The sequence below is a fragment of the Aulonocara stuartgranti genome (assembly GCF_965226115.1).
Source record: "Aulonocara stuartgranti genome assembly, chromosome: 20".
Classification (NCBI taxonomy): domain Eukaryota; kingdom Metazoa; phylum Chordata; class Actinopteri; order Cichliformes; family Cichlidae; genus Aulonocara; species Aulonocara stuartgranti.
Window position 1 is genome coordinate 12,539,584 of NC_138956.1, and position 17,289 is coordinate 12,556,872.

At 40.3% G+C, this 17,289-nt stretch overlaps 1 protein-coding gene across 1 annotated transcript in view; it reads left to right on the forward strand.

Moving 5' to 3' along the window:
* Positions 1-17,289, forward strand: part of calcrl2 (calcitonin receptor-like 2) — a 43,220-nt gene that overhangs the window by 13,918 nt on the left and 12,013 nt on the right. Inside the window, exons 2-3 of the mRNA XM_082519950.1 lie at positions 9,440-9,497; positions 9,638-9,812. Of these exons, the coding sequence (XP_082376076.1) occupies positions 9,440-9,497; positions 9,638-9,812 (233 nt within the window). The remainder of the gene's footprint in view (positions 1-9,439; positions 9,498-9,637; positions 9,813-17,289) is intronic.

The following is a 17,289-nucleotide window of genomic DNA, read 5'->3' on the forward strand; positions in this document are numbered from 1 at the left end:
TTATCATGCCAGAAGTCAACCAGCAGTGCCGGCTTGATACCAGATCCAGGCCAGACCTGCTTGCTATGTGGGTAGAGGTGACTGGCGTTGTGTTTTGGCACTACAGGGAGTGCAGAATTATTAGGCAAGTTGTATTTTTGAGGAATAATTTTATTATTGAACAACAACCATGTTCTCAATGAACCCAAAAAACTCATTAATATCAAAGCTGAATGTTTGTGGAAGTAGTTTTTAGTTTGTTTTTAGTTTTAGCTATTTTAGGGGGATATCTAAAGCCACAACTGTTTGACTGTTTGGCTCAATGGTCAAAGAATAGCTGATGTTGTCTAAACAAAGTGTTAAACTGCTCACATTTTTTTGTGAAAAAAATGAAACAATATTTTTCCTTTAGTGAACAGCACTTATCCTTGAAAGAGTAATTGTCAAACAGCTAACAGATCATCTGCAGAGGAATGGTTTATTTGAAGAGTTTCAGTCAGGTTTCAGAGTTCATCACAGCACAGAAACAGCTTTAGTGAAGGTTACAAATGATCTTCTTATGGCCTCTGACAGTGGACTCATCTCTGTGCTTGTCCTGCTAGACCTTAGTGCAGCATTCGATACTGTTGACCATAATATCCTATTAGAGCGATTAGAACATGCTGTAGGTACAGGGAGTGCAGAATTATTAGGCAAGTTGTATTTTTGAGGAATAATTTTATTATTGAACAACAACCATGTTCTCAATGAACCCAAAAAACGAATTAATATCAAAGCTGAATGTTTTTGGAAGTAGTTTGTAGTTTGTTTTTAGTTTTAGCTATTTTAGGGGGATATCTGTGTGTGCAGGTGACTATTACTGTGCATAATTATTAGGCAACTCAACAAAAAACAAATATATACCCATTTCAATTATTTATTTTTACCAGTGAAACCAATATAACATCTCCACATTCACAAATATACATTTCTGACATTCAAAAACAAAACAAAAACAAATCAGCGACCAATATAGCCACCTTTCTTTGCAAGGACACTCAAAAGCCTGCCATCCATGGATTCTGTCAGTGTTTTGATCTGTTCACCATCAACATTGCGTGCAGCAGCAACCACAGCCTCCCAGACACTGTTCAGAGAGGTGTACTGTTTTCCCTCCTTGTAAATCTCACATTTGATGATGGACCACAGGTTCTCAATGGGGTCCAGATCAGGTGAACAAGGAGGCCATGTCATTAGTTTTTCTTCTTTTATACCCTTTCTTGCCAGCCACGCTGTGGAGTACTTGGACGCGTGTGATGGAGCATTGTCCTGCATGAAAATCATGTTTTTCTTGAAGGATGCAGACTTCTTCCTGTACCACTGCTTGAAGAAGGTGTCTTCCAGAAACTGGCAGTAGGACTGGGAGTTGAGCTTGACTCCATCCTCAACCCGAAAAGGCCCCACAAGCTCATCTTTGATGATACCAGCCCAAACCAGTACTCCACCTCCACCTTGCTGGCGTCTGAGTCGGACTGGAGCTCTCTGCCCTTTACCAATCCAGCCACGGGCCCATCCATCTGGCCCATCAAGACTCACTCTCATTTCATCAGTCCATAAAACCTTAGAAAAACCAGTCTTGAGATATTTCTTGGCCCCGTCTTGACGTTTCAGCTTGTGTCTTGTTCAGTGGTGGTCGTCTTTCAGCCTTTCTTACCTTGGCCATGTCTCTGAGTATTGCACACCTTGTGCTTTTGGGCACTCCAGTGATGTTGCAGCTCTGAAATATGGCCAAACTGGTGGCAAGTGGCATCTTGGCAGCTGCACGCTTGAATTTTCTCAGTTCATGGGCAGTTATTTTGCGCCTTGGTTTTTCCACATGCTTCTTGCGACCCTGTTGACTATTTTGAATGAAACGCTTGATTGTTCGATGATCACGCTTCAGAAGCTTTGCAATTTTGAGACTGCTGCATCCCTCTGCAAGATATCTCACTATTTTTGACTTTCCTGAGCCTGTCAAGTCCTTCTTTTGACCCATTTTGCCAAAGGAAAGGACGTTGCCTAATAATTATGCACACCTGATATAGGGTGTTGATGTCATTAGACCACACCCCTTCTCATTACAGAGATGCACATCACCTAATATGCTTAATTGGTAGTAGGCTTTCGAGCCTATACAGCTTGGAGTAAGACAACATGCATGAAGAGGATGATGTGGACAAAATACTCATTTGCCTAATAATTCTGCACTCCCTGTATATAAATAAAACTGAACTGAATTGAATATATTTTGCTACAATATCACTGATCATGAAGAACTAGATTTAATAATGAATTAAATCTATTCAGTAAGGACTGGGGAAGATCTAAACTCTTACTCTACAATAGGGGATTTTAGCAAACACAGTAAAACAGGGAAAACAGTGCTATACAGGACATACTGACCACACTACAGAAACACTATTTCTCAGAAACAGTTACCTCAAAAGACCGGAATGCAGTGATGTTATGAGACATGCTGTGTCTCTCGTAGTTCCCCCCTAATTGGAAGTCTTCTTGTATCTTCTGCTGATAACATCACCACTGCTTCTCCTGCCTACACATGTTGCACATGTAACTTCATGATGGAAATGACCACTCTTTGAATGCTGTCAAACTGGCATTGTGGAAACTATAGGACGTCACAACTGATTTAAAGAAAAAGGCAGTTTGAGAAAAAGTAGGCGTTTAGGGAGCTTGTCAGTAAATAGCTCGATTCAGATGGAATTGACTTGATTCGTCTCATTTTTGGAAAAGAGCGTCCGTTCACACTGAAAGATAAAATAGGAGCCAGGTTTAAGAACTGTGAGACTATAAAACTAAATATACTGTTCAAATTAAAATGGTCATGTAAATGAAATAACTAAATGAAATATAATAATATTAGCTGGATAGACATAGTTCAAGATAAATATAAAACAGTGTGTGTCCAAAAGGCAAAGGATAAATCGTAAATGGACTAGTATTAGTAAATGGACTGGATATAGTCCTTTCTAACGTATAAGTACCAGTCCAAGTACCAGGAGGTTGATGGGAAATTTGCTATGGTTATGTCCAGCTGGAGAAATTGTGTACTGATCCTGTAGATAGTGTGTTGTGTCCTGATTCATTTAACCCATTTAACTGCAGTTTGTTCCTGTAAGTGTTTCGTGATTCCCGATCTAGTACGATTATTGTATTCCTGATCCAAATGTTCTTCGGGATTGTGCCAATGTTCGTCATAGCTACAAATCAAGCTATCACTGATGCTCTTACAAAAGACCTGCAGAATTCTTTCGATGACTGTATATTTTTACATTTTTCACCCCCAGAAAATGTAGGCACTCTTGGCTTTTTTTGCAAAGATGACCTCACCGATTTAAGGTGTAATCCATTCCTTCAAAAATGGAAATCTACAACAATTGTATTGGTTTTAGAAGCGCCAAGGTCAAGCTTTTTCTCCCCTGGGCCCTGGATAATGCAGGAGAGCTCAAGGGGTCCTTTATGTGGGCCACAATCTTCAGTATGTTGATGTGGTTTTGATGCCTGCTGTATCTGAAGAACAGCAACCATTTCAAAGCTCCTCATTACAAGAAGTGTTAAAGCTACAGGGTGGTGGTTTTCTTGTGGGCAGGATTGTTCTTCTTGTGTATTTTGTGCAAAAACATTCCAGTGTGGTGATATTCAAACACTGGAAGGAAATGAAAGGGTGGAACACAGGCCAAAGAAACATAGCACGGTTGTTGTTATTGTTAAGCTATCTCTACATTATCAATATTTTTCTCTGACTTTTTGCTTAATACGGGCCACTCCAGTCAGACTCCCATGTTTCTGTTTCTCATGAACTATCAAGAGGTACAGTTTGTACTTTTTCAGATGTAGACATATTTATGTTCTGCCTTCCAGAAAGAGGGAAAGGGACGATTTATTAGAGTCACTTTGGTTTAACAAAAATAATGAGAAACAATTCTGTTTAAGGAGAGAAAAAGTCTTTAGCAATAAAGGCTTCTCACAATACCACAGATGACTGATCCTTTTTTTAAAGCATTTTATGACCTCAGAACATCAGGATCCTGGTATGTTTCTTCATTTTCTATTCCATAAAACGTGTTAGGTTTTATTGTTAGGTCGCTCCTTCTTTTAGAGTCTGACAGTTTATCTTAATCAGAATTCATTTGCCAAAATCACTTGTGAAGTAGCAGTTTGGCCTAATTACTTCAAACTGCTGCGCATATGTTGCGAGTTCTGTGAGTGAAACCTCGCCATCCACTGAAAACATCACCTTGAGTTCTGTGGTTGCCAAGAAAGGCTACAGCATCTGACACGTGTTTGGACTCATGTTAGTATTTCCTGTTATTAGCACTTCCAATAGGTGATGACTCTCTGCTGTTACTCCTGCATTATTACTAGTGTGAGGCTGCTACATGTGGTGAACTGGTGGCCTTGATTTGTTTTTACAGCTGTTACCAGACAAGCAAGCAATGCATACCAGTTTGACAGTGACCGCTGTCAGACCATCTAAACATCTCACTAGGGAAAGAAAGAAAGAAAGAAAGAAAGAAAGAAAGAAAGAAAGAAAGAAAGAAAGAAAGAAAGAAAGAAAGAAAGAAAGAAAGAAAGAAAGAAAGAACTCTATTAAAGGAATGCACTGAGCTATTGGAAAAAGCCTGACCTATACTGAAGTTTAGTTGCTGTTATGTAATTTTGCTAATGTTTTTATTTTTATTTTAAAATTAAAATTTTAAAATAGTGCTTTTAGTGCTTTTGTCACTAGTTCAATAATCATATACATGTCAATCTAATTCCAATTAAATTCAGTTTTATTGAGATATGATATTGGAGAGAAGACCCCAACATTCAAATAATCCCTTATGAGCAAGCACTATGTGGAGCAAGCCTTCCTTTTTAACAGGAAGACACTTCCAGTTAAAAGGTCATTATTCCAGGATCATCAGCCTGGAAGGAAGTTTTTCCAAGATCAGGATCAGCCTCATGGAGGACTGTAATGTGAGCAGCTAGTGGATCACGTGATCCACAGTAACAGTAAGCTTTATCAAAAAGTCAAGTCAAGTTAGTTTATTTCTACAGCACATTTAAACAACAGACATTGACCAAAATGCTGCACAACAGTAAAATCAAAATCAATCAATCAATCAAAAAAGAAAACAATACAAATGAAGGATAAAAAAATAATAATAAAAATAAATTCATAGCAACTTTCATAAATACTAAAAATGAAGATAGTAAAAGAAAAAGAGACACAGTGGGGAAAATAAAACAGAAGCTGGCCTGAAGCTGGGAAATGAGAAGAAGAATGTTTAAAGTTGGGAATTCAAGATTGGTAGTTGGGTAGATGACCTAATCTGAGGAGGGATCTGCCCGATAAAAAATAAACTTTGAAACCTAATCTTTAAAGTATTTAATTTAATTCAGGTTTATTTGTTTAGCCCCAGCTCACAACAACAACACCTTAAGGCAATTTATACTGTAGGGTAAAGACGTACAGTATCAATGGGGAAATGATAACCTGTGAGAAAACAGTAGGTGACGGTGGAAATTAAAAGCTCCCTTTTAACAGGAAGAAACCTCAAGCACAATCAAGGTCAGAGAGGCGGGCGTCTTTTACCACGATCTGTTGGGTTTGAGAGGAAAGAGAAAAGAAAAGGATAAGTAGTGTATGAGCAGAAAAGTAGAGAGGATGTCTGCTTCCTGAAGTCAAACTGAGGGTTGATTTCACAGGTGAGGAGCCTGACAGATGAAGGCTTTAATTTTGGAAAGTCAAGGAACCACAAGAATGCCTTAACAGACTTTTAATTATTTTTTATAAGAAAAAAACCTCATCTGTGGAAAACTGATCATTCAAGTATAAATATGGTGGTAAATCACAGCACAGCTGATTAAAACCAAAGCCGTGTCTTAGGTCTACTAATCAGGGCAAGTTACTGAACCACCATGTAGTGGCAATGAGTGCGCGTGTGCTGGACAAAATGCACCAAAAGGGCATAGAAACTGCTCCGTGTATGTGTGTGGATCTTTTGGTTTTACAGTGTAAATATTTGAGCGCTGGGTAAGTGTAGACTAGTGCAATATAAATATCTATCCAAGTAAGCCATGCAACACAAGAAAAGCACAGGGACTTGACCCACATCAGTGTCTGCTCAGCTGTTATGCTACTCTGCTACATGTACTGCAGACGGTGCTGGGACTTTTAATAAACATGGTCAAAATTTGGAGATTGTTTGGAGATTGACAGCATAGTGACTTATAAAGTAAAATTTCTTAATATAATGGTGTGGAAAGGTTAACTAAATTAGGGGGGAAACTTATGTTATTGTTGTTATTTTACACAGTATTAGTGATACTGTCCCAGCTGGCCTGCTGTAATGGTGCTCAGAGCTACAGTATAAAGACTCATTGTTTTCTTCATGAACCAGGTTATTGTAAGCTGCATGTGCTGATGCTTTGTCAAAGTGATGTGTTTTTTTATGTCTGCACTCAGTACGACTTTTCTTTTTTTAAACACTGTTTGAATCTCTGAGTTCAAACACTGGTCAGCAGTGATTCCCAGCTTTTTTTCATAGCCGTAAAAGAAAAGCAGTCACAATATTCTTCAGTCTCACTGACATGTCAGTGATTTTCGGGCTTTTGTTCTCACCAGATGAACCGGTATGACTGAGATAAATGCTGACAGGAAGCAGTGTAGGATGAGAAAAACCAGAGGACAAAAAATAGTTTGAGAGGAAGAGTCTTCAAGAGCAGCAGTAAGAGAAAAAGAAAGAGATCAAGCGGAAAGGGTGTTGGCTTTATTGTATGTGTGCGTCTTAATGTGTCTGGCTGAATATAGGACACACAATTCTCTGGGCACAGTCAAATCAGCATGCATCTGCATCACCTAAGTTCAAATTGAGAGGTGACGGCCTAAGAGAAAATAAAAGACAATAAAACCACAGGGACAAAGGAAGTGACGAATCAGCAATAGCATCTCAGTTTGTTACCGCAAAACAAAGACAATCCAAACCACTTGGCTACAATTCACAGATAGATTGCAAGCAGTGTTTATTGGTGACAATGGCACATAGCGAGCACTTGCCAAGGCATTATGATATGTGCGGGTGCGTGTCCTTGGGTTAACAATGTTCTGATGGGGAACAATACATTACGAGAGGCAACTGTGTACAAAACAGAAAGAGGGGCAATCATTGTTTGGTTCTTGATGGATTGAATCATAATTATAAATATTTGTGTGTGTTTGTGCGTGTCATCATTGTCACTGACGGAAACTCAGAACTGAAGTTCATGGGAAAAACTGTCACAGCACAGTTTGTGATGCGAAGAAAAAAAAGTAAGGGCAGGCTACAATAGCCTGTGGCTACGATGTTGTTCTTCGCTGGTAGGATGGCATTAAAAGACCAAATCAGAAACCTATTTGCACATGGTAGTAGTAAAGATAATAGTTGATGATTCTTAATATAAAGAATGCAAAAACACAAGTGACTTTTTTACTTCTGTAAGTTACTTAAAGATCAATATTCACATTAAATTCCCCCTGTGCTGCAGTCGATTTGAAATACTCCTCAGCTGGGGGAAAAAGCTGTGGTTAAACAATCTAAAGTAATCCGTGGTTGTACTTGATCTTAGCAGACTCAGCAATACCAAAACTTTCTCTGGGTTGGTGGAGGAAAACTGCAGAAGCAAGCAGTTCGGAAAGAATCTTGCAGGCAAGCTTTGCTGTAATGAGCTTGGGACATTTCCTGTGTGTTGCCTTCACTTCAAACCTAGTTACAAGTCATTTTTGTATGCTTGCGACTGACTCATGAGCATTTGAGAAGCACTTGACTTTAACCTTTAACATTGGCGAACTGATATTTTAATTATAATAAGTGTAGTTTAAGCTGTTTTACGCAATACAACATGACATCCAGTCTGTGTCCAGACTTATAAGAATACAATACAACTTTATTTAAATAGCACGTTTAAAACCAAAGGCTTGAAAAGTGCTTCACAATATTACAATAGATCAAAATAAATTTATATAAAAGGCATTACCAAAATACAAAACAAGCTGACTTAACTTCATTTTATTATATGGTAATTTTACTTGTGTAGAATATAAAATGTTACATTTAATGGAATCTGGTCAAATTAAATTTACTTAATTGAAATACATTAAGTTTATATTTTAAGCATGTTTTCTTAAATGTTTAATTATTTGAATAACTAAGCGTTTGATGGGTCCTGTTATTTGTTAATCTGTCTACCAAGCCTGCTTACTGTCCTCACCTACACCGTTCAGTGTTTGTTTCTTTCTTTTCATCACCAGTGTATGTTCAATTAAAAATAAGAGAACTAAATTTTCACGAGAGTTACAAAACTATTTTTAATATATTCTATTGTCACAATGAGTAAATAAGCAACAGAGACAAAAGCATCAAACAAGAATATTTCAGTTGTAAACTTAAACGTTTTCATCTTATATGTTGGATTGAGTGGAGAAAAAAATGATCCAGTCACGCAGAAGATTTTGGATGATGAAATCAAGTCTGCCTGTATTCTGAGAGCTCTTCTCTCCAGGCTCTTTTACACACACAAAAATAATTATAAAACTGAATATTTAGAGAAACAACACCGCTGACTCACAACATTTCCACACATTTCTTTCCCCTTTTGCTTTTCTATCTCTCTTATTCGCATCTGTCAAAATGCTTTCATTACTCTGTCCCCTACAGAGAATTTATTGACGATAATGCGAACTCTTATTGCTTTTTCAGATATTTTTCTCATACACTCTTCAGTTTATATCCCTTTCACATCTGGCAAAATGTTTTTGTAACCATGTTGATAAAATGTTGCTATTTTATCAGTTGTGTTTGACTTTAATCATTTGAAATCTTAAAAAAAATGTAGATGCCTCCGTTTCACAATACATTTTGCTTCAAGGAAAAATTAAACAGAATATGCAGCTGTAGATTTTTGCATTGAGCAAATCCCCGAAACAAAGTCTGACTATAGAGAGCGAGAACAACAGAATTAAAGCACTGACTGTGTATTTGTTGTTAGAGACTCTGTAACTGGCTGGCTCATTAAAGATGAAAAGCTAAAGGGAACTCGCTGCTCTTTTGCCCCAAAATAACAATAAACACACATCTGTTTCTGTGACCCTGAGTGGACAGTAGAGAGAAATGACTGCGGGAGCATGAACTTCCTTTGCTGATAAATGAGAAGATACACAAACAGCGAATAAACATACACGAATGTGCTTATAAAAACTGTGCGTTCACACAGAGGCATTTGGGTTCGGCCTGCAACAGTGACGCTATGCGGAGCGCTTGATTTCATGCATGCTAGTGGTGGTTTTATGTCGTACTTGAATGATGCAGCTGAAGCCACTTCACATGTACATATGGTGGGAGACTTAGCGTACAGATGTTTCACAATTACATTGTTCATGTTCTTCTTTTCCTTTTAGAGAAATGTGGAAAACCCTAACACTCTCCCTGCTGGTTGCACTGGCACTCTTCACAGAGGTGAGTACTCCTTTCACCCATTAGCTATTTAAGTGTCTAATGCTTTATGTCAAAGCCAGAATGTGCTTTGATTAAATTAGAGGACGTAGATTTGTAGTATCTCTAACATACTCTTTGTTTTTGATGACTACCTTGCCCAGGTGGCCCACTGTCAGGATATGGAGTCCCTGGCAGTCACTGAAAAAACAATGCCACGGCAGGAGAATTTTACTAACATGGATTTGGCCGACTTACTTGGACAGTCGAGACGGCAGATCCTGGCTGCTCAGTTTGAATGCTACTTGAAAATAATCCACGATCCAGTAACAGAAGAAGGTGATGATAACACTTTACCCATTGTTCCATCCCAGCTGGATGAATTTCTTTTAAGTATATTATTCCTGGTAGATGGAGGATGCTGCAGTATTAAAGAAGCATTGAAATCGTTTCTTCTGCAAATATAAACATGCACAGTATGCATGAAACAATTAATTAATAAAATTAATTAATAAAAATTCATCTATTTTCATTGTGTTTGGAAAACATTCCACATAATTATATCAGAGCCAGTGCTAGAACAGATGACTTGTTGCATTACTAGTAAATGAAGAGGAAAGGGAAAATAAAACTTTAACTCATGATCTCACCAAGGCAGAAGAAAAACTCCTCAAATTCCTCACCTATATCGGAAGACTTTAAATGTTGGTAGCAATGGCATTTAAAAGCTCCGTAGAGCAAGCATACACAGGAGGTGGGGTTGTTTACCGCTAACCCACTAAGTTGTTTTAGAATGTGAAATTGGCTTGAAATAAACCCCTGAACCACCATCAACAAAAGTCTGGATATTTTCCATCCTCCACCTTTCGGGGGCAGTAAAGGAGTCCATTGCTATTGTGTAGACCTCTCTGTGTGATAAAGCAGTTGCTGTATTTTCTGTTTATCAAGTAAAAATACATAAAGGCACTTGATGATGTTGATATTAGGGATCTGTGGGGGCCATAGCATCACTTCCAGTACTTCTTGTTCTTCTTTACGCTGAAGAGAGTTCTTAATGACTTTGGCTGTGTGTTTGGGGTCATTATCCTGCTGCAGAATACATTTGGGGCCAATAAACAATCATTTCTTTTTCTGAAAGCACTCTTTGTTTACAGCATTTTGTTTACAGCACAGTAGTGTATATATATCGTAAAGCAACATATAACATATTAAGTAACTGATAGCAGTTGAATAGTAAGGAAGTGAGGTGTATTACTGGCAGTCCTTCCTATTTGGTGTGTGCACATTCCTTGGAAAAGAGAAAGAGAGAGGGACAGAGAGAGAGAGGAAGAGAGAGAGAGAGGAAGTGAGTCAGAAAGAAAGGAAACTTGCCCTTTGTATTTCCCCAGTGCCTGTTACTCCCATTCAGTACTTCACTGCCTTTGAAATGTTATTGTGTGTTTCAATTCCCAGCATGCCTCTGTGGGACCTGGTATAAGCGAATTTCCGAGTATTGTTGAGAAGCTTTGTGTAGCCCAGCTGTGGTTACACTCTCTATATAAGAGTAACACACTATTTATAATGAATGGAAAATCTATATAAATAGTAATAATAATTTAAAGGGTTGCCTGTGGATGATAAAATAAATTCAAAATGAGCAGTTGGTGTATAATCACTTTAGGGTGCCTCTCGCCCCTCCGGGTGTTCTTTTAGCTGTATCTTTGCTGTTCCTTGGACTGCGCTCTTCTGGACAGAAATCTTGGATGTCTGGGATCTACTGGTGGCACTTGCCAAGCTTCAAGGGCACTGCACTCAGTGCTCTGATTACCAACGGAACAGCTATTGCCTTCACCCTTAACATCTTCTTGAGCTCTTCTCTCAGCCCTACTTCTCAAGCTTCTTGTGTTCCTTCGTCCTGATGTCGCTATTACTCAGTATAGCTACATCTATCACTACAGCCATCTTCCTCTGCTTGTCCACCACTACCATGTCTGGCTGGTTAGCTATCACCAGTTTGTCTGTCTGTATCTGGAAGTCCCACAGGAACTTAGCTTGGTCATTCTCAACCACCCTAGGAACCATGTCCCATTTTGACCGTGGGACTTCCAGGCCATAGTCAAATTCAAATTCAAATTCAAATTTTATTTGTCACGTACACAGTCATACACAGTACGATATGTAGTGAAATGCTTGGACAACTGCTCGTGACCTAAAGAAAACAAAAAAGGAAAAGGCTATGAATAAGATAGGAAATAAATATGAAAAATTAAAAAGGGTAAATTTAACTAGGAAGGAATAAAATATAAATTAAGGTTAAAAATGAAATAACTGTACAACACAAATTAGAATGAAGGGTAAATTTAACTGGGAAGAATAAGATAAAGATAAATATATAAATTAAAGTTGAAAATAAAATAACTGTACAACAAAATACACAATACACAATATAGAACTATATAAGAATGTATGAAGAAATCTAAATATAAATAAATATATACACAATAACAGCAGCTGTACAAGTATTAACCGGAAATGAAGAATATAGTGACCAGTGTTGTGCAAAACCAAAGTCCAGTGTGTGTGTAAGAACCATATGTGTGGGTCAGTACTGTGTGGTGGTGTGATTGTGATTGAGAGACCGTATCGCCTGCGGGAAGAAGCTCCTCCTCAGTCTCTCTGTGTTGGTCTTCAGGGAGCGGAATCGCTTTCCTGACCTCAACAGAGAGAACAGTCTGTTGTTGGGATGGCTGAGGTCCTTCACGATCTTCCTGGCCTTGGTCCAGCACCGCCTGCTGTAGATTGAGTGCAGGTCAGGGAGCTCGGAGCGGATGGTGCGCTCAGCTGACCGCACAACCCTCTGTAGAGCTCGTCTGTCCTGCATGGTGCTGTTCCCGAACCAGGTTAAGATGTTTCCCGCCAGGATGCTCTCTATGGTGCACGAGTAAAAGTTCCTGAGCACCTTGGAGGGCAGTTGGAAGTCTCTCAAGCGTCTGAGGTGGTAGAGACGCTGTCGGGCCTTTTTCACCACGGTGTTGATGTGACAGGACCATGACAGGTCCTGCGTGATGTGAACTCCGAGGTATTTGAAGCTGTCCACTCTCTCCACTGGGCACTCGTTGATGACGGGGGTCTGGTAGTTCCTCTCCTGCTTAGTGCTGAAGTCCACTATCAGCTCCTTTGTCTTACTGACGTTTAGAAGGAGGTTGTTCCTCTGGCACCAGTTCTCCAGATTCCTAATCTCCTTCAGGTAGGCCGTCTCGTTGTTATCAGAGATCAGGCCCACCACGACGGTGTCGTCAGCAAACTTGATGATGGTGGTGGAGCTGGTAGTGGCCACACAGTCATATGTGTACAAAGAGTACAGCAGGGGGCTCAGAACACACCCCTGGGGGGCTCCAGTGCTGAGAGTGGTGGAGGCTGAGACATGTCCGCCCATCCTTACTGCCTGTGGTCTGCCAGTTAGGAAGTTGGAGATCCACTGACACATAGATGAGCTGAGTCCCAGATGCTCCAGCTTGGTGGTGAGTGTGGAGGGAATTACGGTGTTAAATGCAGAGCTGTAGTCTATGAAGAGCATTTTAACATAATTCCCCCTTCTAGTGTCCAAGTGAGTGAGTGATGTGTGGAGGAGATGAGAGATGGCATCGTCTGTGGAACGATTTGGACGGTAAGCGAACTGTAGTGGGTCCAGTGTGTCTGGTAGTGAAGAAATGATGAAGTCTCTGACCAGGCGTTCAAAGCACTTCATCACTACTGAGGTGAGGGCTACAGGGCGATAGTCATTGAGAGAAGCAGGGTGGGGTTTCTTCGGGACAGGAACAATGATGGACTCTTTGAAGCATGTGGGGATCACCGACTGAGATAAAGAGATGTTGAATATCTCAGTGAACACAGGAGCTAGCTGGTATGCGCAGTCTCTGAGGATACGACCTGGGATGCCGTCTGGTCCTGCTGCTTTCCTGGTGTTCACTCTCTTGAAGGCTCTCCTTACTTCATGCTCGGAGATGACGAGCACGTTTCCGGTGCTGGCAGTATCTTCCTGTCTGCAGCCGTTAGCGCCGCTAACACTAGCATTGTTGGAGACCTTAGCTGCAGCCTCGAAGCGAGCATAGAAAGTGTTCAGCTCGTCTGCCAGAGTCACGGCCGCGTTCGTCATACCGGTTGTTGGTGCTTTATAGTCCGTTATTGTCCTTAGTCCCCGCCACAGGCTCCTAGAGTCACTCTGTTGGAGTTGTGACTCTAGTTTCCTCCCGTAGCGCTGCTTCGCCTCTTTCACCGCCCTCCGCACGTTATATGACGCGGCTTTGTACGGGTCCATGTCCCCCGTCATGAGTCCCGTGTTGTAGGCAGCGGTGCGGGATCTCAGAGCGTCGCGGATGGTTTTATCCACCCACGGCTTCTGGTTGGGAAACGTTGTGATAGTCTTTGTCTCCACGGTATCATCCGCTAGTTTCCCGATGAATCCCACAACCGCTTCCGTAAACACGTTGACGTCATCGTCGGAGCTGTTTCTGAACATGCCCCAGTCTGCGTCATCGAGTGCGTCCTGTAACGCGGCCACGATTGATCCGTCCAGCGCGCGACCTTCCTCTGAACCGGAACTTCCTGTTTCAGCCTTTGTTTGTATTTTGGCATGAGGAAGATGGCGGCGTGATCAGATTTGCCAAACGGGGGGCGGGATTGTGCCTTGTAGCCGTCCTTGACCGTAGTGTAGCAGTGGTCCAGTGTCCTTTCACCCCTGGTGGGGCAGGTGATGTGTTGATAAAAGTTCAGCGCTGCGCGTTTGAGGTTGGCGCTATTAAAGTCCCCCGTCACAATAAGCGCAGCGTCCCGGTGTTGTGTCTGGTGCTGTGTGAGTGCCTCATGCAGCTCGCATAAGGCGGTGACCGTGTCCGCTTGTGGTGGAATATAAACGGCACTTACAATGACCGATGTAAATTCCCGAGGTAGATAAAAAGGACGACACATGATGGACAGTAGTTCCAGATTTGGTGTGCAGATATACACGGATGTTTCTGTGTATATGCTGGCCACTTGTTTATGTTGTTCCATGTATCCCAGGGAATCTTTGCACAGCCTGCACCTGGGATCTTGCTTGGTGTGGTAGAACCCTGCTTCTATTGAGCTCGTGCTAAGACCTATTTCTTGTGGTGCCATGATTAGGGCCTCTGTATTGTCTTTCAGTCCAACTTTGTCCAGCCACTGATACAATTTCCTCAATCTGCCTTCATACATACCATGAAGGGGCCTGTCCTACCATGATGATTCTTCTCCTTGCTCTTTTTCTTTCTTGGGTTTCTGCTGCCTGTAGAATTCATTTCTGGTAGTTTGATCCCCTCTTTTCTGACTACCTTCGCTCTCTTTGTTACTATTCAACTTTTTCCAATCCGAATGACATTCCGATGTCACTGCTGTAGATCCTAGTGGTGCGGATTGGTGAATCGATGTCTCATTCACTCTTGGCATATAGCTCGATGTCATCCATGTAGAGGAGGTGGCTGTCAATTGCTCCACTCCATAGTCGGTATCCATAGCCATTGCTCACCAAGGGGTTTAAGGCTTATGCAGTTGAAGTTGGCTTCTAGAGTTGTTTGCCATGTCCCCATTGAGTTTGTAATGAAGTTCAGTTCAGTTCAGTTCATTTTTATTTCAAACATGCGCCTTCACATTCATTACAAAATATCATTCCATTCTTTTGTTTGAAAAGGAGTAGGCAGAAGTCTACACTTATTATTCCCTACCCCCTCAAATTTTGCCTTTAATTTAATTTTCTTTTAGCCTTAAATTAAACAAACAACATATGAAGTAAAAGTAAAGCAAAGACAAAACAAAACAAACAAATAAACAAAACAAATAAACAAGCCCCACCACAGTATAGTTACTTTCATATAAATAAGGACTGAGTGGTAACGTTTGCAGATTGACAAATTATGAGACAAACAAACTAAAACACTATTACGAACAACATTTCCGCACTGGGTTAACCCTGTTTTCTTCATTCTTATATTTGTTAAAAAATTGTTTTTTATATTTCATTTTAAACTAGTTTATGTTGTTACTTTCTTTCATTTCTTCTGTTAGACTGTTCCATAATTTAACTCCTGCTATAGAGATAGACATACTTTTCAAAGTTGTTCTAGCGCTTTGTATTTTCAAATTCTATTTCCCTCCCTCTTTAGCTTCTGTGAAGCACTTTGTGATTTTTATCTTGAAAGGTGCTATATAAATAAAGTTTTACTTACTTACTTAAGTTACACCCACCTTGTCTTTCTATAAACAATTTACAGATTTCTTTTGGAAGCAATTTATTTCTTACTTTATATATTATTTGCTTTCCCCAGGACGGCAATGCTCCGTGCCAATTTCCCTCGAACATAAGTAATGTGTGGTTTCCAACAGACCTTGTGGTCAATGATCACACCAAGAAATTTTATTACATTTACTCTTTCTAAATATACATTGTCAACACATATTTCTACTTTGATATTTTTATTTTGGTTTCCAAACAACATAAATTAGTTTTTATCTAGATTCAATGATAATTCATTTATATCAAATCACTTCTTTAATATCGTTAATTCCTGTATGATCATCTCCAAAACCTGTGGCAATTCCACACCTGAACAAAATATATTTGTGTCATCTGCAAATATTACAAACTTTAAAGTCTCCTAAGGTCCTGTTGATCTTGTATAGTGTTAGGTATTCTAGGATCCATGCGTGGGGCATTGAGTAATATGCTTTCTTGTAGTCAATCCAGGCAGTGGACATGTTGGTCAGTCTGGTCTTGCAGTCTTGAGGAACTGCTCTGTCTACAAGTGGCTGGTGTTTTACCCCTCTGGTATTACTGCCAATTCCTTTCTGTGTGCCGCTGTATTGAGCTATTTGCAGGGGTGCACAAAAGTGGTCCGCAGGTGCGGATTCGCTGTCAAAATAAAAGATGCACACCAGATAAGCTCCTTTAAGCAATTACTTTGGTGTTCCTCCACCTCCAAAGAAATGTCATAAGGAGTCCGAACCGCAAAAGAAGCACGTATTGAAAAGTGGTTGCAGGAGGTGAGCTGGCTTCAAATGATGAACGCACAGAGATGTGGTGCAGAATATGCCGTGAAAATCTCACTCTAGCGGACAAAAACAGTGCCTTTTATCTACGCAAACACGCGTTGCAACTTCTTATCTGGTGCACGTCTTTTATTTTGACAGCGAATGCGCACCTGCGGACCACTTATGTGCACCCCTGTCTATGTGCCTATTCATCTTAGCCACCACTTGGTTAGAACTTCCAAAAGGCTTATCCGATTGTTCAGTCTGACGTCACTAGCCGTGTCTGGGTCTAAACTCCGCTGCAGGTCCATATATCAAACGATCACTATGGCATTACTGAGAGTTGAAAAACTGTCTAAAGTCTTTCATCTTTAATAAAATGATCAGCGTTCTGCTCTACCAGGTGTAACAATTGAGTTTAACATCCAGGCATCCATGAAAACGGAATTTATGACATTTAACGGAGTTAGAAGTTAGCTCGCTAGCTTCTATCTAAATACAATATAGCATGTCCTGACTGCGGGGTTTTGGAAACAAATTAAAACGTACAGCTCTGCTATCACTTCCAGCATAAATGAAGACAGAAAACTAAACAGCAGTGACGTTTGTAGGGTTACTGAAGTTGGGCTAGCTGGTATATAATGATGTGCTACGTGACTGCTAGCGACACAGCTATGTTAGCTTAATATAAACAAGCTAACTTTTTTTTCCACTCAATAAAAGTTAATGTGAGTGTTGTCGGTGGTCAGGAACAAATGTAATCGCATGGCAGGATGCTGTAAAAGGACCAAAC